Below are 25,508 nucleotides of genomic sequence, written 5' to 3'. Positions count from 1 at the left end.
GAAATCTAGAAGAGTTTCACTGTATCTTTGAAAAATAACAGTTTTTCCCTTGAAATCACATAGAGTTTCACTACAGTCTAGAAGAATTGTAGCTTCCCCTTTATATTTTTCTTTCTCTTTTGTGTTCTTTTTACTCTCAGTTGCACCTCTAGAAGAATGTGTCTTAACTCCCCTGGTCCATAGCTTTTAATGAGGTTGCAACATTGATTGGGAGTTGGGACCCATCTAAGCATGGATGGTGCTAGTTAAGGGTGTCAATCGAGAGATTCGGTTTGGATTTTTTTAGTTTCCGTGTGAGTTTCAGGGAAACCGAAACCAAACCAAAACTGAAACTGAACCAATAAGGATTTTTTGCTTTTGGCTCAATTTTGGTTCGGGTTAGACTCGGGTTCAGTTCGGTTTTTTTATATTGATCTCAATTCAATTCGGTTTCTCTTTGAAACCCGGGTATAGGCTGGTTTTGAGTAGGGATTAGGTAGAATTTGTAGTGTTTGGGGGTTAGTTTTAGTGTTCTATTTGGTTCGGTTCGGGTTTGATCCTATTGAACAGGCCAATAAGTGGCCCATCACTTTAGCCCAAACTGAACCGAACTCGAAATATATTCTAACCCGAAAAGCCGAACCAATAATGCATCAGTTCAGTATGGATCAGGCTCAATCAGATTGGGCCGGACCGGTTTTACCAGTTTGGTTTAGGTTTTGACACCCTTACTGGCTAATGGTGATAATAATAGGGACTTGATATCCTGGTGAGTGGTGGCGCCAGTGGGCTCTCTTAAATAACTGCAAAATATTTCAGTAAGATTTCCCAATGATCAGGCAACTTTTTCAATCAATCATGAGAAAAAGATGATGAGGTGTCAACCTCCTAAAAGAGATGGAAGCAACATGAAAATGAAAAAATCCTATCAATCAGGGCAGCATGCAGCTGTGTATAGTGCCTGAAATGAGATGGGCGCATTGACCGCCTTATCCCTGCTCGAACAATTGCTACCCGGATTGACAGGAGCCGAGTCCACATGAAAAGGGCAAACTTTGGATATGAGTATTAAATGAAACCAAACTTGGTATATTGTATTATAAATACATGCGTTCTCAATTCTCAACTTCACAACCTTCTTTCTCTTTTCCATCTCCCATCTCCCACCCTCCAATATTTGCTTTTGAAGAATATTAGGAGCAATGGGTCTTAGTGGAAAGCTTTCAGTGGAAATGGAGATCAAATCCTCTGCAAATAAGTATTTTCATGGTTGGATAGATCATGGAGCCCTATTTTCGAAAGCTATTCCTGATGATGTCCATAAGTCTGAAGTACATGAAGGAGATGGAAAGAGCTTGGGCTCCATCAATTCCTACTGCTATGTCTTAGGTAAGATTTAATTAATAACCCTCTTTAAGGAATTTTTTATTCTATTTATTCAATTTGATTTTTTTTTTTTTTATCTTTTATGAGAAATTTTTTTGCTGTATTTTGTTAAACACAGATGGGGATAAAGTTGTCTCTACCAAAGGCAAGATGGAAGCCCTAGATGAAGTGAACAAATCAATCACTTTGAACATGTTTGAAGGACATGTTAGAGAGCTTTACAGCAAGTACAAGCTGCATGTGCAAGTCTTTACAAAGGATGGCAAGAACTTTGTGAAATGCATCATAGAATATGAAAAGCTAAGTGAACAGGTCCCTGAGCCTATTAACTATCTGGAGGTTACAACCAAGTTCTGTAAGGGGTTGGACGCGCATCTTCTTCAAGCTTAGAAGCAAGGTGTTAAACCCTAATGCTTGGCTTATTAGTGATCACAGTTTGCTTATGATTGCAATTAAAATTGCAATTCTAGATTATGTTTCTTGTTTATGAGTATCTGTTTCTTCCTTAAGTTGAGAAGTTTGTATGTCATGGTAATGTCTGTTTTCTTACCTCTATATCTATGTACTTTTGTAATGATTTTAGAATATTATAATAAAAATGTGGTCACTAAACCTTTGTAATAAATTTTTTAGATTTGCAAAACAATAGGTGCATGGGTGGGAGTGTCTCACAATTCATATACAAAGGGCCCACATGATCAAAGAGGAGAGAGAGAATGCAAGTGGGTATTAGTGAGGAGAGAGTGTACATAATATTTTCTAACTTTTTGTTGAGAGTATTGAATACAAAGGGCCCACATGATCAAAGAGGAGAGAGAAAATGCAAGTGGGTATTAGTGAGGAGAGAGTGTACATAATATTTTCTAACTTTTTGTTGAGAGTATTGTCTTTAAAAAGGCAAAAAAATTTCTATGATCTACTCATCCACTGACTAAAAAGGATTAATCAAAACTCCCCTTATGGATAAAGTCCTTGACATATTCGTCCCCTCTCTTCCTACCGTCATCATTACTTTCTAGATGCGATAGTTGAAGTTGCATTAGAGATGGTGGCAATGTTGATAGTTTTTTATCCTTATTTTTTCCTCTAATTAATTTTTTTGAAAAAGAGAAATTTCAAAATAAAGCTTCTCTTTTTGTGTTTCTCAGCAAGTGGTTCATTCCTAGGAACATAAAAAATGAAACGAAGGTAACAAACGTATTTCTATTCTTTCTTTTTTTGTTCTAAGAAATAAAAAAACATAGATACATAAGTGTTATCATGTTTATGTTATCCTTAATCCCAGATTGGAAATGGAAAAAAAAATGAAATGAGGTTTATATATTGAAACGGGAACTAGAACGGTAGGGTTCCATTGAAGGCTCACTATATGCTCGTTCTCTTGTCTTTGGGGGGTTGTTTCCACACACGTGTGTGATGTGTGTGACGGGCCTGTTATGTGTGTTTTTTTAATTGACAACTCATATGAACTTCATCTAATGCATCGCTGGCATCAACAATATTGTGTTGCACTCTGCCCATAATGCATTGGATGCTGGCAATGGCTAGTCTTCAGTGTCTTCTATCTTAGAGAGACACATCCTTTGGATTCTTTTGAAAAGGTGTTTCCAATGGGCATTTGTCCTATACAAATATATATGACGTCCTTGACGATTTAGATGATGATTAAGGGTCATTTTCTCCCTCTCACTATCTCCTCTTGTGTGTTTATGCATTTTCCACGCAAACAATTTTTTTACCATCAGATGAGGAGGATTATCCACTTAAGACCTTTGATATAATTAAGGCAATAAGAAAAGACTAATTGAATTAAGGGAAATTTATACATACCCCCTGAGGTTTGACGAAAGGATATTTTTATTCCCCAGGTTTGGAAAATTCTGCATATCCCCTGAGGTTTGCAAACGATAACACATAAGCCCATTCCGTTAATTCATGACTAACACTGTTAAAAATTAGGCTTGAACTGACGGAATTGCCCTTCTAAGAAGAACCCAAAAAAAATAAGAGGTGAATGGACAAAATTACCCTTACAAAGGAAAAAAAAAACCTGCAACTCATCTTCCCCAATCGAATTGGGGAAGATGAGTTGCAGGTTTCAAAACTTTTTCTTTTGTTTCTGTAATTATGATTAAAAGAAATAAAAGGAGTGGGTTTTAAACTAGAAAACCCTAGGCAATTGGGTTTCAAAACATTTTTCAACTCTTTAGAAATTTAGAGTTTGAAATTGGGGGAAAATCCAAATCGAAATTTCCATCCATCTCCATCATCGGATGTTCATGTTCATCGCCAGTAGTACTCCACATTCTAGGATTATGTCGCTTTCCAACACCGAGCCACATTCCGTAATCTGGCCATGGATCCGAAGAAGAAGAAGCAGATCGAGGATGATGAGTTCCTGTAGGTTTTGATGGTAGGGAAAGAAAATAGGAACAGGGATTCTCGGTCAGGGTTTTAGAAGGAAATAAAGGGAAGAAGAAAAAAATGGGTAAGTGGGGATGGAAATGGAAAATTAAGAGAACTTCATTCGGTGGATTTAGAAAGTGGGAAGAAGAAACGGTGTAATGGTTTTGGGATTGTGGATTTTGGTGGCTAAGAGATGGATTTGGGATTCAGAGTTGGCTGTGATTAATGGTTGGTGATGATGGGTTTAGGTGAACCCGATCATGGTTCGAAGATTGAAGATGAAGCGAAGAAAATTGATTTCCCCTTACTCAGCGGAGATCCGATGCCCACACTTCGGATTAAAATTCATTTTCATGGATCTGATAGGATTTGCGAATCGAATTAACACGGAGAAGTGATGGTGCTCTGGCACGATTATTGAATAGATTGTGATAATGAAAACGAAATTTTAATGAAAAGTATAAGTTTCTTCTATTTATCTGTTTTGATTATTTAATTTCAGAAACATCAGATCTGGAGGAGGAGTTTACCCTTATTTTATTTGTGTTTTCTTCTGTTCTAGCAACTCATCATTCCCCCAAACGATTTGGGGAAGAAGAGTTGCAGATTTTATTTTTTTTATTTTTTTTTTTTGTTTTCTTACAAGGGCAATGTGGTCACTTCATATCATAATTTTAACAATGTTAGTCATGAACTAACGGAATGAACCTATCTGCTACCGTTTGCAAACCTCAGGGGGGGTACGCAGAATTTTTCAAACCTGGGGATTGAAAATATCCTTTCGTTAAACCTCAGGGGGGTATGTGTAAATTTCCCTTGAATTAAATAAGTATTCCATTTGTTTATGAATACTACTTTTATCGGTTGATATAATTAAGGTTTTGCATTAGAAAAAAAATTTTGAATTAATTAAGACATGATTCTCTCCTAGAAAATCCGTCCACTTTTTTTTTTTTTTTTTCTCTCTTATCCCCTACGTATTTTCATCTTAATCTTTTTCTTCTTCAAGCCTATCCCGGCCCATTCTTGCAGCCATGACCGCTTCTTCACATTCCAGTTGCAGCTTAATTGGTTTAGTGAGGGAGATAAGAAAGAGAGCAAGAAAGAGATTGGACGTGTGAATATAACACTTACCTATTTCGTGGCAATCAGCCAGGTAAGAAAGAGGGAAACGGATTCGTTATAAGGAGTGAGGGAGAGAAAGAGAGCAAGAAAGTGATTGGACGCGCATATATCAGTTACCTATTTCAGGGCAATCAGCCAGGTAAGAGAGAGGGAGAGGGATTCCTATAAAAAGAGGGTAGGGAGGGAAAAAACAAAAAAAAGTAAGAAAGAGAAGTAACGGACGGAGAAGAAGATTACAGAACATGGGGACGGATGGGCATGGAGGGTTCAGATCTATCCCCACCCATCCTCCATGTGAGTAGCAGATCTGAACTCGAAGAGACATAGAGGAGAGCGAGAGAGAGATTGGACGCGCATATATCACTTACCTATTTCATGGTAATCAGCCAGGTAAGAGAGAGGGAGAGAGAATCCTATAAAAAGAGGGGAGAGAAGGAAAATAAGATAGAAAAAAACAAAAAAGGGGAAATTTCTTAGATCTACGAGATTAAAAAAATAATTATAAGATAAGTATAATTTAAATTTTTATTTTTTTTATGGAAACAGTACTTGTATTAACATTAGAGTGAGAAAAACATATTTACATCATAGAGTAAGGGGGGGATAACATTCCTATTGGTGATAGAGAAGGTAGCTAGGGAGCGCATTCTACTGGTCCATATATTATTTTTATAGTTAAACTGTACACTTGTAAAGTTTGAGGTTTGTTCAGCTAGTTCAAAAAAACTCGGAACAATTTGCCAAGGAATGGTGATATTGATTTGCTTGGCAACCAAAAAGTTATGAAGGTTCTTATTAGTGATCCAGATTTCTTTTAGTTGGATTCCATCATTCACAGCGTGTTTCCACCCCTGCAAGATTCCAATTAGCTCAGCCTTCATTTCGTCAGTTGAAGTGGCAAACCCTGCAAATGTTAAAACACTCTGGTTTTCTAGCAAAATGCAGTAAGCCCATCCTATTCGGCCTACATTTGGTTCAGAAAGACCTACACAACATAAAACGAGTAAGTTCATAACCTGGTTAGCGTTAGTAGATGCATCTACATCATTGTATGTATTCACAATGTTATCAAGTATGTGGTTGTGCACCAATGGTGGTCTTAAATGAAGATCTTTAATCCATTTGGTAACAAGTTTGAGTACAGGGGTAGGGTCTTCTGATTCCATCTTGTGGATTACTTTGTTTCTTACAATCCAAATGAAATAATAGTTAATAATGAAAACTGAAAAAAAAAACAAATAGCTGTTGGTTTGTCCATGGTCTTGGATTGGAAGAGGGTAGCACAAAGCTGTGCCAGACTAGAGCTGCTTAGGTGCTCAGTTCTGAGTCTGAGGGGTCCGCAGGCCCAGATATGCTTAGTCCATTCACAAGATAGAAAGAGATGCCAGCGAGATTCATCATGAGCACCAAAGAAAACACATGTAGGCTCGATCGATGTCCACTTTGAGAAGATTTATCTAATCCCCAAATTAGTTAGTTCTCTTCCCATTCAATAAGAAAATATAACTAGGCTTCCTAAAATACCCTCTAACATCATTTTGTTTCCTTACCGGTTATCATAGGAAAACTGGTAAGTATTGGCTCTCTCTCTCTCTCTCTCTCTCTCTCTCTCTCTCTCTCTCTATGTGTCTTTCTCTACCCTTGTTTTAGCTTTCTTTTTTTCCACTTCTTCTCTGTGTCGGGCTTCCCCTCCCCGTTGTGCCCATTCGAGGCCTTCCCTGTGATAAACCTCACCAAGCTTGAGTGCGAGAGGTACAGCAGCACCTATAACCATGCACCCTTGCGATGTCGGGTCATGGTGGTTATGGGATACGCATGATGTACTCGCTGCCTGGTGGCGTACAAGCGTTCTGTCCAGCTACCATGCGGTTTCACTTGCAGAGCTCTATATTTGCACCGGAAAGAATTCCACCTTAAACCCTGCGAGTCAGGTGAACAATCCTGCTCTGGCTCATTATATTCTACGAAGCATGATCACAGTATCACACTCGAGAATTCTATCAAAAACTAGTTCCGCTGATTAAAATGAACTACATGAAGAAAGGACACATTTGAACCAAGAAACTCAAGATTTACACCTCGAAGGACAACCTAGGGGAACGCTGGTTCCAGGTCAGATCTTGAGATCACCAAAATTTCTATTTTCAAGGGATTCTTGCCATTAACATTGTGGAAATCAGCTCTTCTTCCAGAAAGGCTTGTTGCCTTAGCGACATTGAATGAAATCCCAGCTTTATCAAAGGGATTTCGGAAAAAAAAAAAATAATAATAGCTATGTAAGAAATCAAAAGCTACTGTTGATGAAACTTTACAACAGAAGAGAGCGGGGGAAGCAGAGTGGGGGAGGAGAGAGAGAGAGGGAACAGACTCGTGTTGTAAAATACAAAGAGAGGGAGTCGCTGTCAAGAGTGCTCCATTGTCAAACTACTGATATTTGACTAGTTATGCTACCATTAATGGAGTTTTCTGGACGCCGTTACCCTGTTGATGCCAGAATTTCCCCCTCTAAGCAAGCAAACCTCTACAAGGAAGGGGGGGGGAAAAAAAAGCTACTCTAGGGGCAGAGAAAGAGCAAATACTCACTTGTTCTACCTGTGATAACCACTAGAGGATTAAAACAAGGAATCAAGGACTCATGAAGGTGATTAACCAATGAAAGAGGGATAACAAGATAGAGTGAAGCACCTTGCACTTAGCCAGCCCGGGAACTCAATGAGAGTTGTGCAAACCGTTAAACTATTAAGGATTAATTATCATTAGCCTTTTTTTAAGGAAAAAAGTGATGTCAAAGGGTATTTTAGTAAGTTTAATTATATTTTCTTGTTGGACGGGACGAACACTATAATCTGAGGATTAGGTAAATCTTTTCAAAATCCAAATTTATAAATATAAAACAAATTTAAAATATACTTATCGTGTAATTCTTTTTTTAATCTCGTAGATCTAAGAAATTCCCCCAACAAAAAAAAAAGGTAAGAAAGAAAGTTAACGAAAGGAGAAGAACATTAAAATGAAGATACCTAGGGGTTATGGGGGAGACGGATTTTATGGGAGAAACATCTTGACTTAATTAAATCAATTTTCTTTTTGCTAAACTGTAATTATATCAATCGGTTACGGGTTACAAGGTAAAAATAATATTCACATCAGAATGAAATATTTAATTAGTTTAATTGATTTTTTTTTATTGTCTTAATTATATCAAGGGTCTTAAATGGATAGTCATAATCCAACGGTAAGAATACTGTCAACGTGAAAAATGCACCACCTACGCAACCAAATAGCGTTCTTTCTCCAAATTAATACACTTAATTAGATTTGATGGTTTTTTATAATCATAATTGTTCTAGCTTTCAGACCCATATATGTGACCCTATTGGACTTGGACTCGCCACCGAATATCTCGTATCTCCTGAGGTGGCCAATGCATGGTGAAGATCATCCACTTTGATCTGATCTTTTTCAAGTTCCTCTAAATTAATGATTGATGCAAGCCTGGATTTCACGTCCTATCAATTCAAGGGCCAACATGATAGTCCTCATTGATAATTGGGAATTTTGGATTTTATTTTGGTTTTTTTTTCTATTTGAATTCTCAACCATAGGATTTAGGTCTTTATTATTTAATTTTTTATCCATAGAATAGCTAGAAGAGTGTCTTACCTCTCCAGATCCATAGCTTTTAACGAAGCTGCATCATTGATTGGGAGTTGGGACCCATCTAAGCACAGATGGTACAAGAGGTGATAATAATAGGCACTTCTTACGAAAAAACCAAAAAAAGATAATAATAGGCACATTATATCTTGGTGAGTGGTGGGGCAAGTGGGCTCTCTTAGACAAGGTAAAGAATAATGAGACAAAAAGGACAATTTTTGGCATTAATTGCCAAAATATTTTAGTAAGATTTCCCAATGAAAAAGTAAAATTTTTCAATCAATCATGGATATTAAATTAATTATAAACTTATAGAGAGAAAGATGAGGTCTCAACCTCCAAGAGATAGAATTAGCATGAAAGGGGAAAGTTTGGATAAGAGTATTTAATGAAACCAAATTTGGTAGATTGTATTATAAATCCGGATCTGGCTCTCCTCCAGCCGTGGCGGGGGCTGGAGGGTCCAGCTCAGAAAAAACCACTAAAAAACAAAGGGTGTGTTATGGGGATCAGGATCATCTCTAGGGAGCAGGGAATGCTCAGGGTGTTGTCAGTCGTTGGACTGTGTCATACACATCTCTAGACATGCACTGAGATGTGTGCGGCACAACTCAACCATTGGATGCCCTTTGGCAACACCCTGGGCGCATGCCTCCCTAGAGATGAGCTAAATTCGGGTTATGGTCATTTCATAGGACCCACTTGGAAATGATCAAAACCACCCTTGTTTTTTGGTGTTTTTGCTGGGTTAGACCTTCCAGTTAGGACTACAACAGGGTCAGGTTGGGTCGGGCTTTATAGAACCCTAGCCCAACCCTAAGTCCCCTTAGCTGGGCCCAGGCCTGGCCCGATCCTAATTCATGGCCAGAAAAATCCAACCCTGATCCACCCTCAGGGTTGGGCCGGGCTGACCCTGATTGGCCCTGATCATGGGGAGGAGGAAAGAAAAGCATGGGCTGAAATGGGCCTAGAAGAACATTATCATTTTTACATAAAATATATTATAATACTTATTGTCTTCATATATAATATATTATATAAAAAAATGTGGGTGAAATTTAAAATTTATAATGTATCAATTATATCACTTTATATTTTATAGTATAACTTAAACCAGGGTCGGGCCAAGCCAGGCCAAGCTTAGCTCAAGACCTCAACCCTAACTCGACCCGACCCTAACTCAGGACTAGAAATTTCCAGTCCTGACCCGCCCTCAGGGCCAAATATCTCAGCCCAAGCCCTGTTCAACAGGCTCAGGGCGGGCCAGGGCAAGTTTGGACCGACAGGGCCAAACTTGCACCCCTACCTCCAGCTCCCACCACGGCTGGAGGAGAACCAAATTGTATAAATCCATGCATTCGCAATTCTCAACTTCACAACCTTCTTTCTCTTTTCCATCTCCCATCTCCCACCCTCCAATATTTGCTTTTGAACGTTAGGAACAAATGGGTCTTAGTGGAAAGCTTTCAGTGGAAATGGAGATCAAATCCTCTGCAAATAAGTATTTTCATGGTTGGATAAATCATGGAGCCCTATTTTCCAAAGCTATTCCTGATGATGTCCATAAGTCTGAAGTACATGAAGGAGATGGAAAGAGCTTGGGCTCCATCAATTCCTACTGCTATGTCTTGGGTAAGATTTAATTAATTACCCTCTTTAAGGAATTTTGTATTCTATTTATTCAATTTAATTTTGCTTTATCTTTTATTTTTATTTTTTTTCTTTTATGAGAACTTTTTTTGGTGCATTTTGTTCAACACAGATGGGGATAAAGTTGTCTCTACCAAAAGCAAGATGGAAGCCCTAGATGAAGTGAACAAATCAATGACTTTGAATATGTTCGGTGGACATGTTGGAGAGCTTTACAGCAAGTACAAGCTGCATCTGTAAGTCTTTACAAAGGATGGCAAGAACTTTGTGAAATGCATCATAGAATATGTAAAGCTAAGTGAGGAGGTCCCTGAGCCTATTAACTATCTGGAGGTTACAACCAAGTTCTCTAAGGGCTTGGACGCGAATCTTCTTCAAGCTTAGAACCAAGGAGTTAAACCCTAATGCTTGGCTTATTAGTGATCACAATTTGCTTATGATTGCAACTAAAATTGCAATTCTAGATTATGTTTCTTGTTTATGAGTACTTGTTTCTTCCTAAGTTGAGAAGTTTGTGTGTCATGGTAATGTTTGTTTTCTTACCTCTATATCTATGTACTTTTGTAATGATGTTGGAATATTATAATAAAAATGTGGTCACTAAACCTTTATAATAAATTTTTGAGATTTACATGTGGTGGGCATCTTTCAAACCAAACAATAGGTGCATGGGTGGGAGTGCCTCACGATTCATATACAAGGGACCCACATGGTCAAGCAGGAGAGAGGCACTGCAAGAGAGAGTATCAAGGATGAAAGGGTGTGTATTAACATTAGTGTGTACATAATATTTTCTACATTTTTGTTGAGATTATTGTCTTTAAAAAGGCAAAAGTTTTTATATGGTCTAAACTCATCCAGAGACTAAAAAGCATTAATTAAAACTCCCCCTATTGGACAAAGTTCATGACATATCCCTCTCCTCACATCCAACCATCATCATTACCTCCTAGATGCAGTAGTTAAAGTTTCATTAGTGGAGGTGGTGGGGGTAGTGTCGGTAGTTTTCCCTCCTTATTTTTTCATTTTTTTTTTGGGAAAGATAATTTTCAAATTAAAGCTTCTGTTTTTTTGTGTTTCTTTCAAGTGGTTCATGCTCAGGAACAAAAAAAATGAACTGATGGTAACAAACTTATTTCTAGTATTTTTTGTTCTTATAAACAAAAATACACAAAAACAAAGTATTGTCATGCAAGGCCTTAGTCCCACATTGGAAATGGAAGAGAAGGAAGTAGGTTTTTATATTGAAATGGGAACTACAAGGGTACAATTTCATTAAAGGAAGGCTCCTGTAATTAAAATTGTTGATAGAATATAAGTCTTGCTCATACCATAGCTTGATCAACCTCGACATCAAAAGTCTCAACATTTGGACTGACTGCCTTGATTTGATTCGTTAGCCAACGAATTGGCGATCCTAGCCAGATGTAATAAGTCGCACATGTTTATTTCAAACATTTCACTGTTTTAATTAATATCAGTTATTTCCTCTCTCTCTCTCTCTCTCTATATATATATATATATATATATAGATAATTTTTGTATGTTTTGATATTGTTTAATAAAATTTCCCTTTCCATAAGATAAAAACTAGATTTTAAGAATGATACTCGATAATACAATTACTCTAGGATCAAGTTTTCCTTAAGACACAGTGATGGAGGAATTTCTTCACCAATGTCTATTATTGTATTTGGATGGACATAGGGGAATAGTGAAGAGCATTTTTTTGGACCTTCAACATAAAGGGAGAATAAGAGGGTGGACCTTGGTGCAACGGTTAGGTTGCTCCATTGTGACCAAGTGGTCTCGTGTTCGAGTCTCTGGAAAGAGCCTCTCTACAAAAGCAGGGGAAAGGTTGAGTACATTATGACCCTCCCCAGAGGCCCAGATCCCGCAATGACGGGAGCCTTGTGCATTGGGTACGTCATTTCTTTAACATACAAGGAGAATATTGATTATGGTAGATTTGTGGGTGAACCCTTGATCATGAGTAAAGGAGAACTTTCGACATTCCTTCTTATGCTCAATAGAAACAAATCCACATGTTAAGAACAATAGAGAAAGATCCTCAAATGTTACAAATTTGCCATGACGAGTATAAAAGTTGAGCACGAGCATCTAAAGAGTGTCAAAACCAAATCAAAACTATAGGCTCGAGACCAGTGCTTGGTCATGTGGCCCTTGTACCAATGTAGAAGCCAATGAGAGCACACATACAGGCTTCAACATGGATGAGTTTTTTTATATCACAGGAAGTGGGGTGGTGATTTTGTGGGCTGCAATGTCTGGACTAGGGATGTCAACTGGTCGAGCTCGGTCGGGTTCGATCAGGCCTACCTAGGCCTCATAGTGCTTAAAGCCTATACCGTGACCGCCTGTTTAAGTATTCGGGTTGGGCTAGGTCGGGCTTCGGTCTATAATCGGTCCTTAACTGGCCCTTAAATGGTGCAAAGCCTGGCTATGGCCATGTTTAAATATAAACGGGCTTTAAACGGTGCAACCCGTTAAAACTGAATATTTTAATTTTACAAAGAGGTGTATCATCTTGCCATCTCTTTTCTGTTCCTTCCCATTAAAATTGAATATTTCAACCGTTCGAACATGATCGATTCATTAGAAATAGGCTGAAATAGTGCAACTCGTGCTGGCCCATGTCCCATGAAAGAAATTTAAGTTAAAAAAAATATCATAAAAATTTACCCAATACATCAAGCCCAGCCCAACAGAAGTTAATGTCATAAAAATATACAGCCCAGCCCAACCAAAAGTTAATATCACTAACTGATTTGGACCAATAAATCAAACAGGGCCCAAGCCCATCACAAAGTTTACAGGTTGAAGGGTCGGGTCAAGTCGGGTTGTAACCAGTCAGGCGCCTGACGGGCTAGGACCCTACACCAAGACCGCCTGGTTAGTGAACGTGTCGGGTTTGAGCCCGACACGTTTAATAAACGAGCTGGACCAGGCCGGGCTTTAATCGGGCAGGCTCGATTGATTCTACCAGGCCGGGCCAGGAGTTGACATCGCTAGTCTAGACTCAAGGGCCACATGACCAGGCAACGTTCTTTTTCCCCAAAAACTATTTATTTAAACCGAATCGTATTAAATTGAATAATTATCTGTTCAATTTCTGATTCAAAAAAACGAAACTGAACATTCCAGGTTAAAACCTACAGTTTCAAAGCGGTTGAAACCTATTAGACCGAATATACTTATTAAAACCGAATCGAATCTTAGAAGGACGGTTGGACCAAACAAGTCAACAGTCAGAAATCAGAAAAGGGAGACTGGGAGTGAATGGCCGGGAAAAAGAGAGAGAGACTTAACTGGTTTGCCGCCGTCGTCTCTGCAGTCAACGATCTACCATCGGCCGCTGCTCGCTGTCGCAGGTAAATTCTCTCCTTTCTTAGCTTAGGATTTTTGGTAGATTTGTCTCCTCCCTTCTTAGCCTAAGGTTTTCGGGTTTCCATTGTTGGGATTAAATCACCCAATGGCCTCCTTAGCCTGATTAGGTTCTTGTTTCTGAAATTCGGTTTTTTCTTGTTGAGTTTTCTGCTATCAATTTATGGCCTTGGCTGCATTACATGTTTACACTTGCTCCCATTTTTTATCTTTTTTGTTTCGTCCTTTGAATTCATTATCTATCTCCAGTCAACAATGGCGATGGATTTCTTTTATGCTGTCCAAGCCTTTCGGTTTCCATTAGCTTCTTCCTCAATAGTTTTTATGCAGTTAATTTAGCAATGACAGTTAATTTGGATCTTTGGTCCTAATTTAGTTGCCCATCTTGCTGAATGGATTGTTTTACTTATTGAGGTTTCAGGATTAAACCCATATCGGTTAATAGCTTGAATCAAGATTCTATCACTAGTTATGTATATGCATGCTTGAAATTTGTATGGGCCTAATTATTTTGACATGATAAGTAGAATTAGTTTTGTGTTGATTCTTATTTGAAATCATGTTCTGTTATATCAATTCAAGCATGTAAAAGGTTCTGTTATTTACATAATTTGTCAATAGTTGCATCTATCTTAGTTTTAAAAACTTTTTTTTAATGGGCCTACACCAGCATGCATATGAACAAATGTGGCTTTCTGTTTTGGATATGTGGCTTACTGCTCTTCTGATCAATGGATAGAATTGTGGCTTTCCTGTTAGTTGTTTCCTTGTTTCAAGTTTTACCTACTTAAGTATTGTGTTTCATGTTGGTGTTGCCTTGGTGAAATTGTCAATAGTATGCTGCATTTTTATTATTTTTTTGGCCTAGTATTGATTCACACGTCTGCAGAATTAGTGACATCCAAATAAAATTTCCAAAATTCTGTGTTAGAATTAGTGGGCAAAGCTTGTACGTCAAAACATGATTCTTGAACTCTAAGAATTGAGCTTAGAATTCAAGACTAGGATTTCACAAGAAATCAAGACTCTAGAATTCAGCAAGAATTTGGAATTCTGGGAATTAGAATCTGAACCAAAATTTTCAGGACAGGGTAAGGTGGGGTAAAGGATTTTTCAGGCAGCAAATAAGTAGGTGACTTATAAAAGAGAGACAAGAAAAGTCAACTCACCTGCTGCTTCTCCTTCATCGCATGGCCCAGAGAGAGAGAGAGAGAGAAAGAAAGACTGTTTGATAGTCACAATTAAGGGTGTTTGCCGGTTTATGAGCACAGGATCTCTAAATCCAAGCTAGAAAAACTAGAAAGTGGTTTGAAAACACAGGATCACGAGAAACAGAGAAATCGCTAAGCAAGTACTTATTTAATGATGAATGAAAGAAAATTTATATCTTGCAAAAGACTGGTTGGTATGACTTGAAATTCAGATCAGATAGTCTACTTGAGACCTGCAGAATTTGATGAAATCCTGACAACAGAATAAATGAGTTTCAGTGAAGTCCTACTGCTACTAGGGAAACAAGTAGCAGGACCAGAACAGTTCTACTGAGCAGAATTCTTTAGGGAACAGAACCAGAATTTCAGGGAGAATAAAATCAGAAACTAGTATGTGAAATTTGAATTAAAACAGACTAATATATGAAGATGATGCAAAAGAAAACAACCTGAAAGTTGGAAATGGAGATCAAATCCTCTGCAGATAAGTATTTTAATGCTTGGAAAGATCCTGTGGCTCTATTTTCCAAGCTCTTCCTGATGATCTCCATAAGTCTGAAATACATGAAGGAGATGGAAAGAGCTTGGACTCCATCAATTCCTACTCCTATGTCTTAGGTAAGACTAGAGGTATTTAGAATGATTCTTTTGTGAGAAATTTTAATCCTATTTTTTGTTTGCTGCATTTTGTCAAACACAGATGGGGATAAAGTTGTCTCTACTAAAGCCAAGATGGAAGCCATAGATGAAGAGAACAAATCAATGACTTTGAATGCATTTGATGGACATGTTGGAGAGCTTTACATCAACTACAAGCTGCATACACGTGTCTTTACAAAGGATGGCAAGAACTTTGTGAAATGCATCATAGAATATGAAAAGCTAAGTGAGAAGGTCCCTGAGCCGATTAACTATTTGGAGTTTATGACCAGGTTCTGTAAGGGGTTGGATGCACATCTTCTTCAAGCTTAGAACCAAGGAGTTAAACCCTAATGCTTGGCTTCTTAGTGATTATCTTGCTTGTTTATGAGTACCTATTTCTTCTTAATTTGAGAAGTTTGTGTGTCATGGTAATGTTTATTTTCTTTCCTCTACATCTATGTATCTTATAGAATGATCTTGGAATTATTAATAGAATAACAAATATGGTCACTGAACTTTTGTAATAAATTTTTGGGCAGGGATTTACATGCTGCCTGTGTGTAATTGCATCTCCCACACTAAACAAATAACCATTTGGCTGAGTTAATTTGTATATTCCTCCCCCATTCTGGATCTAGATCCTCTACTGCCGAGCTACCCTGTAGGACAGTGCTGCCCAAACACGGTGAGGCACGCAATGACCGCCTTACCCCCACTTGGGCAAGGCGCTTGGGCAAGGGTGAGGTGGTCATTATGCTTCTCACCGTGTCTGGGCAACACGGATCTGCTGGGCAGCTCGACAGTAGAGGATCCAAATTGGTTCTCTTTTCTACTTCTTTCAGTACTTTGCAATAAAATGATATTATATATGATAAAAAAGTGCCTGGGAAAGTAAGAAGGGGGGCTGACCGGGAATTAGGCGATTGAGGGATGTAAACAAAGCATTACTTTGCAAGCTTGTGTGGCAAATTAAACATAGTGAATCGGGTATAAATAAATTTTTTTGTGCCAGATTTGTTAATAAAGATGGGTTTCTCAAGAATGTTTTTAAATCCTCTTCAATTTGGTCTGGGGTGAGGAGATTATGGACTTTTGTGTCTGAATGGGAGCGATGGATTGTTGCGGATGGTCAAAAAATTCTGACTTGGTGGGATAGGTCATTGTGTCAATCTTCAATAGTAGAACTCTTTGGTTTAGATCCAAACATTTTCAAAGGGATGACATCACGTCTTGCTGACATCATTGAAAATGGAGAATGGAGATTCCTTGAGGTTGAATCCGTTGGCTTTTCTAATATTTTTTCTATTGGCAAAGGTAGTGAAACTTCCAAATCTGGCGGTGGAGGATGCTTGTTCTTGGGGTTTAACGTCTTCAGGGAATTTTTTCAGTCAAGTCAGCTTGGAATGCTTCGCGGGTGAATAATCCAAAGGTGTCCTGGGCTCCGCTGGTGTGGGGCAAATACCTTCAACCGCGTCATTCCTCCTTTGCCTAGAGACTTCTCCATGGTAAGCTGCCAACGAATGACAGAGGGAAAATTAGAGGTGTTTTAATGTCTTCTCGTGAAAAAGGAAGGCAAGAATTTGTTCTCTCAAAAAAGCTTGGCTTGCAGAATCAGTGCTGATTCCTTACTTCACTTGGATGGAGTATGACGATTTGAAGGACGAAAGGTTTCACCTTACCAAGTGTGGGATCTAGTGAAGCGTGAACTAGGTTTATTATCTTCAACATTCAAGAACAACATCTCTTCGGTGGATGATCTGCTTTTATTAAGGCGCCTTGGTGTTCCTACTCGTACTTGAGTTCAGCGTGGTAATTTGGAAATTTTTTGGTCTCCTCCCCCACCCACTAGGATGGGTGAAGATCAATGTAGATGGGTGCTCTTTAGGGAATCCGGGGAGGGCTGGAGCTGGTGGCATAGTTCGTGATGAACTAACTAAAGTTACTTTCTCCTTCAAGAAGCATCTTGGAGTTAAAACAAATTTTGAAGCTGAATTTCATGCTGCTATTATTGGGTTGGAAAAAGCAAAGGAGCTAGGATGTCAAAAGGTGTGGGTGGAATGCGATTCAGTGGCAGTGACTTTGCTGTTATAATTGAAAGTTGTCCCCTGGTTCATTCGACAAGATTGGCTTTATCTCCAACAGTTTCTATCATCTATTGAGTGGAAACTTTCTCACTGTTATAGAGAAGCCAACCCACTTGCAGATTTTTTAGCCAAATCAGCTGCGGGATCGCAGATCTCAAGCTCGATGGTGTCCCTACCTCCCTCAATGCAAGCATCATTACTTTTGGATGCTCAGAGACATCTAAGATTTCGTTTCTTGTGATGCGCTGTTATCTTTGTATTCTTTTAGTGTAACGAGCTTTCCTCCCCTGTTGATGGCCATGCCGAAGGTGGGGGAGGCTAATTTTACTATTTTGTTGGAGTATTTGGCTTAGTCTAGTGTGACTTTTGTATATTCTTTCTTCTATTTTTCTTCTTAATATAATCAACTTTTTAGCCAAAAAAAAGGAGGGTGTGCCTCACGATTTGTATGCAAAAGACCTATATGGTCAAGGTGGAGAGCGGATGTGAGAGGATGTTTATTAATGGCAATGTATATATACAACGATTATTAGAGACTATTGATTTAAAAACAAAATCAAACGATTTTCTAGTCTATCAACCATATATGGGACGTGGTAAGCTGAACTCATCTACCAACCAAAAAGCATTTATTAGAATTCCCCCTATTTGACAAAGTTCTTGAAAGTACCCATTCCCTCTCATCCTACCATCACCATTACTCCTTTTGTTCAACCGACAAGAGAATCTCTTCCCTTAAAAAATATATGGGAAGTAGTTTTCTGTCTGGTAGCGTGGCCTACACCAGCACTCCCATGTGCCTATCTCTCTCCTCCTCAAAACGAGGGGACAGAGGTGCAAGAACCTTTCTTAAGGAGGACAATATTCCGTGGATGCATCAATAGATCTATTGAGAATTGCCACCTTCTTATGGTTTCGATCTTAGACAAAGTTTAAAAAGTACTCGAAATTAGGAATAAGGTTGGTCTCCAACAATTTTGATCCCAGTTTGACATTTTCTGGTTAAGGTTTGTAGTGTTCAAGGCCCAACAAACATGCCTCTAGTTTGGCCTTACATTCCCATTACCCCAACTATTAGAGCAAGACACCAATCAAAACACGAAAAAAAAACAAAAACAGAGCAAGATGACACAAAGATTTAACGTGGTTCACACACTAGTATGGTGTGCTATATCCACGGGCAAAGGTAAAGCTGTTTCACTATGAAAATCGGACAAAGTTACAATGGAAATCCCTCAAGAACACCCAAAACGGTGCTGCTGCTCTCTCTCTGAAACCCTAAAACGAAAAACCCCATATCTCCCACTTTACAACAAAGCGGGTAAAGAACATAAATACTCCTCCGCTACCATCACAGATCTCAGAAAAAGTTCCATTAGGGTCACCCCCAAAAATGTCGGAGTGGGTCATTCTTCAAAACGAGTCCAGGAATTCGAGACATACATAACATCCAAACTATTATGTGGAATAAGTCATGAGCCAGATTTCTGGCCTAGGTGGTCGTCGTTTTTTTTTTTTTTTTAAATTTGGGAGGGGGGTGCATGTTTCATTTTTTTTCTTTTTTCTACAGATAATAGGTATTTTCATGGTTTAGGATTTTCATTGCCCCTAAACCCTAAACCCTAAACTCTAAATCCTAAACCCTAAAACCTAAACCCTAAACTATAAACCCTAAACCATAAACCCTAAATCGTAAATCGTAAACTGTAAACCCTAAACCCAAGACCCTAAATCCTATACCCTAAACCCTATACCCTATACCCTATACCCTAAACCCAAACACTAAGGGTTTAGGGTCTAGGATATAGGGTATAGGGTTTAGGATCTCTTTCTCATCTTCAGAACCTTCTTCCTCTTTTCCGTCTCCCACTCTTCTTTTAGTTCCTCTCTATTATTATTGTTTTGAATATCACCTTTATTTTTCTAGATCGGTACCACAATGCTTCTTCTTCATTTATTTGGCTTTTTTTTTTGCTCCAAATCTTATTAAATAACCTAATTAGTCACAATAATCCACAAATTCCTATAACTTCCAAACTTCTATTGGGATACCATGTGGGCTTACTACTTTACCTGTTTTCATCTTTTTTAAAACTTCTTTCACTTCAACCACCATATTTTTCCATATAATATATCTAAGATTTGTATTCCTTGATGGTTATTATAACCTATTAAGATTCTATTACTTGCATCATTTTCATTTAGAAAACTGTAGAAATAATTATTCCACCTCTCTTTAATCTCTTCATCGTCTATTAAAATATAGGGCAAGGGATCATTGTTTGGTCGTGCGACCCTTTGCACCATCGTGATAGCCAATGAGAGCGGGCACAATGGCATCAATATAGATGGTATTTTTGTTTTATTAGGGGTGGGACAGCAATTTCATGCACTCCTGTGTCTAGGTGTAGAGGCCACACGACCATGTAGCGTTCTTTTTCCCATTATAAACTTAAAATATTATCTTCCACACTTTTAATACATCTAATATGGTTAAATTCTTTGCTCTGCTTTTCCATCGGTTTGGCTAGTTTATTATAGATATTGTCTTTTCCTTCCTTTGCTCACAACTTATTATAGAGATCCACATATTTTGTATCCTTTGCTTTCTCTATTATTTTCTTAACTTCGTTTCTATTGAATTGATATCGCTTCATCTTTTTTCTTTTACGTAATTTTAAAATTGAATTTCTTAACTTTAATTGTTATTTGAACTTCCTCATCCCACCACCAATTCAGTCTCCATGGAAGAGTTTCGTATTTCTTTTCATTCGTCTAAAACATCTTTAGCTGTATTTTTAATATATGTAGTCATCACATTCCACATTATATTGGTGTCATCATCTAAATCGCACATTTGATGTGATATTAATTTATTAATAAATTAATTTCTTCTAGTTTTCACCCTTTAAATTCTATCACTTTATCCTAAAACAATAAGCAAGTTTAATTTTGACCACCCAATTATAAGTATTTAAAAAAAATTTATTTGTTAGAAATGAACACCAATTTGGCTCTTCTCCAAATTGGGATTGGGAAAATGCGGTAGATACTCCCATAGTAGATTCCTCTGCTGGTACATGTGCAGGGGGAGTAGGGGGAGCTTTCATGCAGGGGGAGCGTCAGTACCCTTTGTACTTGTTGTTAAAGGGGGAGAGAAGTGCATCACACAGTCAAGATGACTTTGTGCAGTGAGTTGCCAACAATTCCAAAGGGGGAGACTGTTAGTCCATTGGAGTGTGTGGAATGTTGTTGTCATTGTTAACAACGTATTTGGTCATAGTGGTGTTGTGGGAGTAGCTATTGGTGGTTTGGAAGGTCTGAAATGGTCAAACAATCACCTACATAGCTATAAGGGTATTTTGATCATTTGACAGGGTTACAGGGGTACCCACACTTGAAGAATACCATTTAACAGAATATTAAGTCCTTATATAGTGTTTGGCAAAAGGGCGAAGCAGCAGGGGAAGGTTTCATACTGTTAAAGTTGTGATTTCACAGGTTCATGCAATGGCAGTGATTTTAAGGTCATTTTTTGAAGGTTTCATGGCAATTCTAGGTGAAGTAATCTTTACAAGAAATGAATTTCGTCAAGTCACGGTTCCAACGCAACTGGTCTTATGTCATTTCAATGTTGGACGAGAAAGTTACAGATGTTTTTGTGTCGACGCGCGAAAACGGAACATATCTGGAATAAGCGAAAGCTTATATACTTAGCCAAAATTTTGGCTTACATTTTTCGTGCGATTCTGTAAACAGTGGATGAACATTGTTTTGTTAAAACTCCAGAATCTCCTCGAGCGTTGGATCAGCATCTTGCATCAGATTTGGTTCATTAAAAGGAAAAAGAAAAAAAGGAGGAAATAAATAAAATAATTAATTTGTAGTGGAGTGTGATGTCGGCATGACATCACCCCCATTTCTAACCAAGGCAGAGAGTGTGAAAATCTCTGACACGTTTTCCTTTTGTGCACGGTTTGTCATGAAAAATCTTTTTATTTACGGATTTGCCACTGGTTACCAATTTTTGGAGCAGTCAACTTTGGAAGGTCGTATCTTGGCCATCCAAAGTCCAAATTGGACCAATTTGTTTTTGAAATTGGGTATTTTTTTCGAGAGGAAGCCATTGGAATCAGTTTCAGCATCGTCTGACCACAGAAAGTTGAAGAAATCACTAGTTTATGTTCGATGACTCCATATTGAAGATGGTTTGAGCAGTGGAGCGTACACAAACACGATTCTATGCATCAGAGGCTTCATGGTTGTTGGGATTACTTTGTAAGAAGTAATCTAATTCTGTAAAACCCTATTTTTTGATGTTCTAGGTTGTTTGCTTTTTGGAACCTTAGACTGTGTGAAAACCCTAATGTTGGGTCTTGTATTGGGGGGTTTTACATTCTTGTACTCTCAATTGATGGATTGTTATTCCATTCAAGTTGAGACTTGATTGGAGAAGGGGTTGTTGCCCTTGTTTGTGTTGTTACACAAACCGAAGCAGGGATTGTAGTTCCTGGGCTGTTGTTGTAGTCAAAATTTGAGTAGTGTATTAAGCAATATACGAAACCCTGGATAGGGTATTGCTCCATGGACGTAGGCAGTTTGGCCGAATCACATAAATTTGGTGTCTTGTCTGCTTTACTTTCATTGCATATATTGGAGTGTGTTTGATCTGCAAAGTGGGTGCACTGTCTGGTAGACCTGGCCACACAGTGGTTGTGAGGTGGACATGCATGTGTGTTGTAGGATTGGTAATTACGAGATTGCCCCGACCAATCAGGTTTGCTAGAAATCTTCTCCATTAACATCAACATAGAGTTAGAATTTAGGGATTATTTTTTAAGAACACTAATTCACCCCCTCCCCGCCCCCTCTCAGTGTTAACCTGGGATCAACAAAAAGAAAAAAAAGAAAAAAAAAAACTCAATAACAAGAGAAGTCAATGGGGTCTACGAGCAATATGACTACAAAATATTGGAACGAATTGAACGTGGTGGCATTAGTTATCAGGGTTTTATAATTTGGATTGGTACCTGTAGAATTAATTGATTTGACTCAGAACCAATTAGATACGAAGGATACAATTCACAACATACTCCCTCCTAATTATAAAGAAAGACTCCAACATACTTCCACTTAATTTTCTTTTATTTTTTGCATATGATAATGACAGTTATACGCAGACAAACATACTCCCTCCTAATTATAAAGAAAGACTCCAACGTACTTCCACTTAATTTTCTTTTATTTTTTGCATATGATAATGACAGTTATACGTAGACAATAATTAATTGGATAGTTGCCACCATTACCTTGCTACACCAAATATTATCGAATTATTATTATTATTATAGCACATCAAAACATGATCAGTCAATAGAGAACACAGCACGTCTGGGTATCTATCCAAGGGGCATAGGCGTCATTTCACGGTGTCCTGTGAAAGGGCGTAGGAAACGTACCACCAAGTAGAGATCTTTTTCCCTATTATAAATCCATGTAATTCTCAACTTCACACTACCTTCTTTCTCTTTTTCCCTCTCCCACCCTTCTTAAGATCGAGGGGGGGGGGGGGGGGGGGGGGGGGGGGGGGGGGGGGGGGGGGGGGGGGGGGGGGGGGGGGGGGGGGGGGGGGGGGGGGGGGGGGTTTTTTGGGGGGGGGGGGGGGGGGGGAAAAAAAAATTTGAGGATTTCATCTGTTTTCCAATTTTCTTGTGAACCTTAGGAGCAATGGGTCTTGGTGGAAAGCTTTCAGTTGAAATGGAGATCAAATCCTGTGCAGATAAGTATTTTTCATGCTTGGATAGATCATGGGACTCTATTTTCCAAATGTCTTCCTGATGAAATCCAAATGTCTGAAATACATGAAGGAGATGGAAAGAGCTTGAACTCCATCAATTCCTATGTCTTAGGTAAAGACTAGATGCGCTGATCATGGGGTGTTTAGAATGATTCTTTTGTAGTGTGTTTTACAATGCCGTCAAAGATGTTTGACAAAGCTGCAAATTGTTCTATAGATACTACTAGTGAGAAATTTTAATATTTTTCTTTGCTGCATTTTGTCAAACACAGATGGGGATACAACTGTCTCTACTAAAGCCAAGATGGAAGTCATAGATGAAGAGAACAAATCAATCACTTTGAATGCATTTGACGGACCTCTTGGAGAGCTTTACAGAAACTACAAGCTGCATGTGCAAGCTTTTACAAAGGATGAGAAGAACTTTGTGAAATGCATCATAGAATATGAAAAGCTAAGTGAGGCGGTCCCTGAACCAATTAACTATTTGGAGCTTACAACCAAGCTTGCTAAGGGGTTGGACACGCATCTTCTTCAAGCTTAGAACCAAGTAGTTAAACCCTGGAAGATCTCTCATTACTATAGAGAGGCTAATACTGTTGCTGATTTTCTAGCTAGGGACGCTGCAAAGTCAGGTGTGTCTGATACTGTCGTGGATTTCCCGTCTAATTTTGTGAGCGAACTTGCTTAAACGTCGTGTCTAGGCCGAGATTTCGGTTTCCTTAGGTGCGGCCTCCTTTCCCTACTGATGGCAATGCTGAAGGTGGGATCTGCTTGGCTGGTTGATGGGGTTTGTTTATTCCCCAGTTTACCTCTTATTGTAATATTTTTTTTTCTTTTTTCTTAATGGAATCTTTTAGCGAAAAATAAAGAAGTTAAACCCTAATGCTTGGCTTCTTAATAATCACACATTGCAACTAAAAGCATAATTAATTGTAGATTATCTTGCTTGCTTGCTTATGAGTACCTATTTCTTAATAATTTGAGAAGTTTGTGTGTCATGATAATGTTTGTTTTCTTTCCTCTACATCTATGTATTTTTCGAGTGATCTTGGTATTATTAATAGAATAAAAAATGTGATCACTCAACCTTTATAATAAATTTTTGGACAGGAATTTACACGCTGCCTTTGTAATTGCAATTTGGCTGAGTTTGTGTGTTCCTCCCTCATTCTCTTTTCTACTTCTCAGTACTTTGCAATAAAGTGATACCCTATTATATATTAAAAAAAAGTGAATCAGAGGGTGCGCCTGACGGTTTATTTACAAAAGACCTATATTGTCAAGGAGGAGAGAGTATGTGAGAGGATGTTTATTATTATTATTATTATTTTTTATTTGAGGTAAAAGAGGATGTTTATTAATGGCAATGTATATATACATCATTTTTTTAAATTCTTTTTTAGATTATTGATTTAATAAAAGTCAAAGGATTTTATAGGAGTCTATCAACCAAAGATGGGACGTGGTAGTATGAACTCATACACCAACCAAAAAGCATTTATTAAAATTCCCCCTGACAAAGTTCTTCAAATACCCATCCCCTCTCATCCTACCATCACTATTAGGCATTACTCCTTTCTTTTGTTTCACTGACGAGAGAACCTCTTCCCTTAAAAAATATATGGGAAGTAGTTTTCTATCTGGAAGTATGGCCTATACCGACACACTCATGTGTTTATCACTCTCCTCCTTAAAACAAGGGGACAAAGGTGTCTGAACTTTTTTTAACGAGAATAATATTTTGTGGATATGTTTTATAAGTGTTGGGTTTTATATCATGTGTTTTGTTGAGGTCTACATGATTATTATTGGGCTTGCATATGTATGGGTTTGTTACATGTTATGGGTACAATAGAATGTGTGAAGTTAGGTTTTAGAGTTTTCTATATATTGTCTCTATGGTGAAAACCCTAAACACAAGCAAAAGGGGATCACTTTTTTTTTTCCTTTTTTGGGTGCGAAAAGGAGATCACTTTGTGTGGTGGAGAGTTGTGTAGAGAGATTTCTGACAGAGTGAAAAAAATCTCGGATTCTCTAGGGTGGATCTAAGCATTTGTGTCGAATCACGTTAAATTCCTTATGTTGTGTGTGATTGTTTGTTTGATTTATTCCTTGTGGTTTTACATTCGTCCCTAACAATTGATCAAGTTTTAACCCTAAACA

General features: G+C 38.2%; 2 protein-coding genes across 6 annotated transcripts in view; both read left to right on the top strand.

Annotated features, from left to right (window-relative positions):
• The first annotated feature begins 1,096 nt into the window (after nucleotides 1-1,096).
• LOC122645829 (MLP-like protein 43) lies at nucleotides 1,097-24,258 on the top strand. 5 transcript variants are annotated; one of them, XM_043839209.1, is made up of 4 exons: nucleotides 1,103-1,295; nucleotides 15,365-15,437; nucleotides 15,520-15,623; nucleotides 23,719-23,907. In XM_043839209.1, exons 1-4 carry the CDS (start codon nucleotides 1,182-1,184, stop codon nucleotides 23,884-23,886), a joined length of 459 nt encoding a protein of 152 aa, XP_043695144.1. In that variant the 5' UTR covers nucleotides 1,103-1,181; the 3' UTR covers nucleotides 23,887-23,907. The 5 variants fall into 5 exon arrangements, with proteins under 5 accessions (XP_043695146.1, XP_043695144.1, XP_043695145.1 ...); XM_043839210.1 differs by lacking the exon at nucleotides 15,365-15,437 and adding an exon at nucleotides 24,214-24,258 and having other exon boundaries at nucleotides 1,104-1,368; nucleotides 23,719-23,892; XM_043839211.1 differs by lacking the exon at nucleotides 15,520-15,623 and having other exon boundaries at nucleotides 1,097-1,295; nucleotides 23,615-23,907.
• LOC122645832 (MLP-like protein 43) overlaps nucleotides 9,946-25,508 on the top strand; it is a 31,070-nt gene continuing 15,507 nt past the window's right edge. Inside the window, exon 1 of the mRNA XM_043839214.1 lies at nucleotides 9,946-10,185. Within this exon, the coding sequence (XP_043695149.1) occupies nucleotides 9,999-10,185 (187 nt within the window). The 5' untranslated portion in view covers nucleotides 9,946-9,998. The remainder of the gene's footprint in view (nucleotides 10,186-25,508) is intronic.

This window comes from Telopea speciosissima, chromosome 11 (genome assembly GCF_018873765.1).
Source record: "Telopea speciosissima isolate NSW1024214 ecotype Mountain lineage chromosome 11, Tspe_v1, whole genome shotgun sequence".
NCBI classification, from domain to species: domain Eukaryota; kingdom Viridiplantae; phylum Streptophyta; class Magnoliopsida; order Proteales; family Proteaceae; genus Telopea; species Telopea speciosissima.
The sequence above is the reverse complement of the archived record's forward strand: the minus strand, read 5'-3'. Positions and strand labels throughout refer to the sequence as shown.

Coding starts and splice junctions, on each gene's coding strand:
- LOC122645829 (XM_043839210.1), top strand. CDS start 1,182: ATGGGTCTTAGTGGAAAGCTTTCAGTGGAAATGGAGATCAAATCCTCT. Junction 1,369..15,519: donor TTCCTACTGCTATGTCTTAG/GTAAGATTTAAT, acceptor TGTCAAACACAG/ATGGGGATAAAGTTGTCTCT. Junction 15,624..23,718: donor GACATGTTGGAGAGCTTTAC/ATCAACTACAAG, acceptor GGAGAGCTTTAC/AGAAACTACAAGCTGCATGT.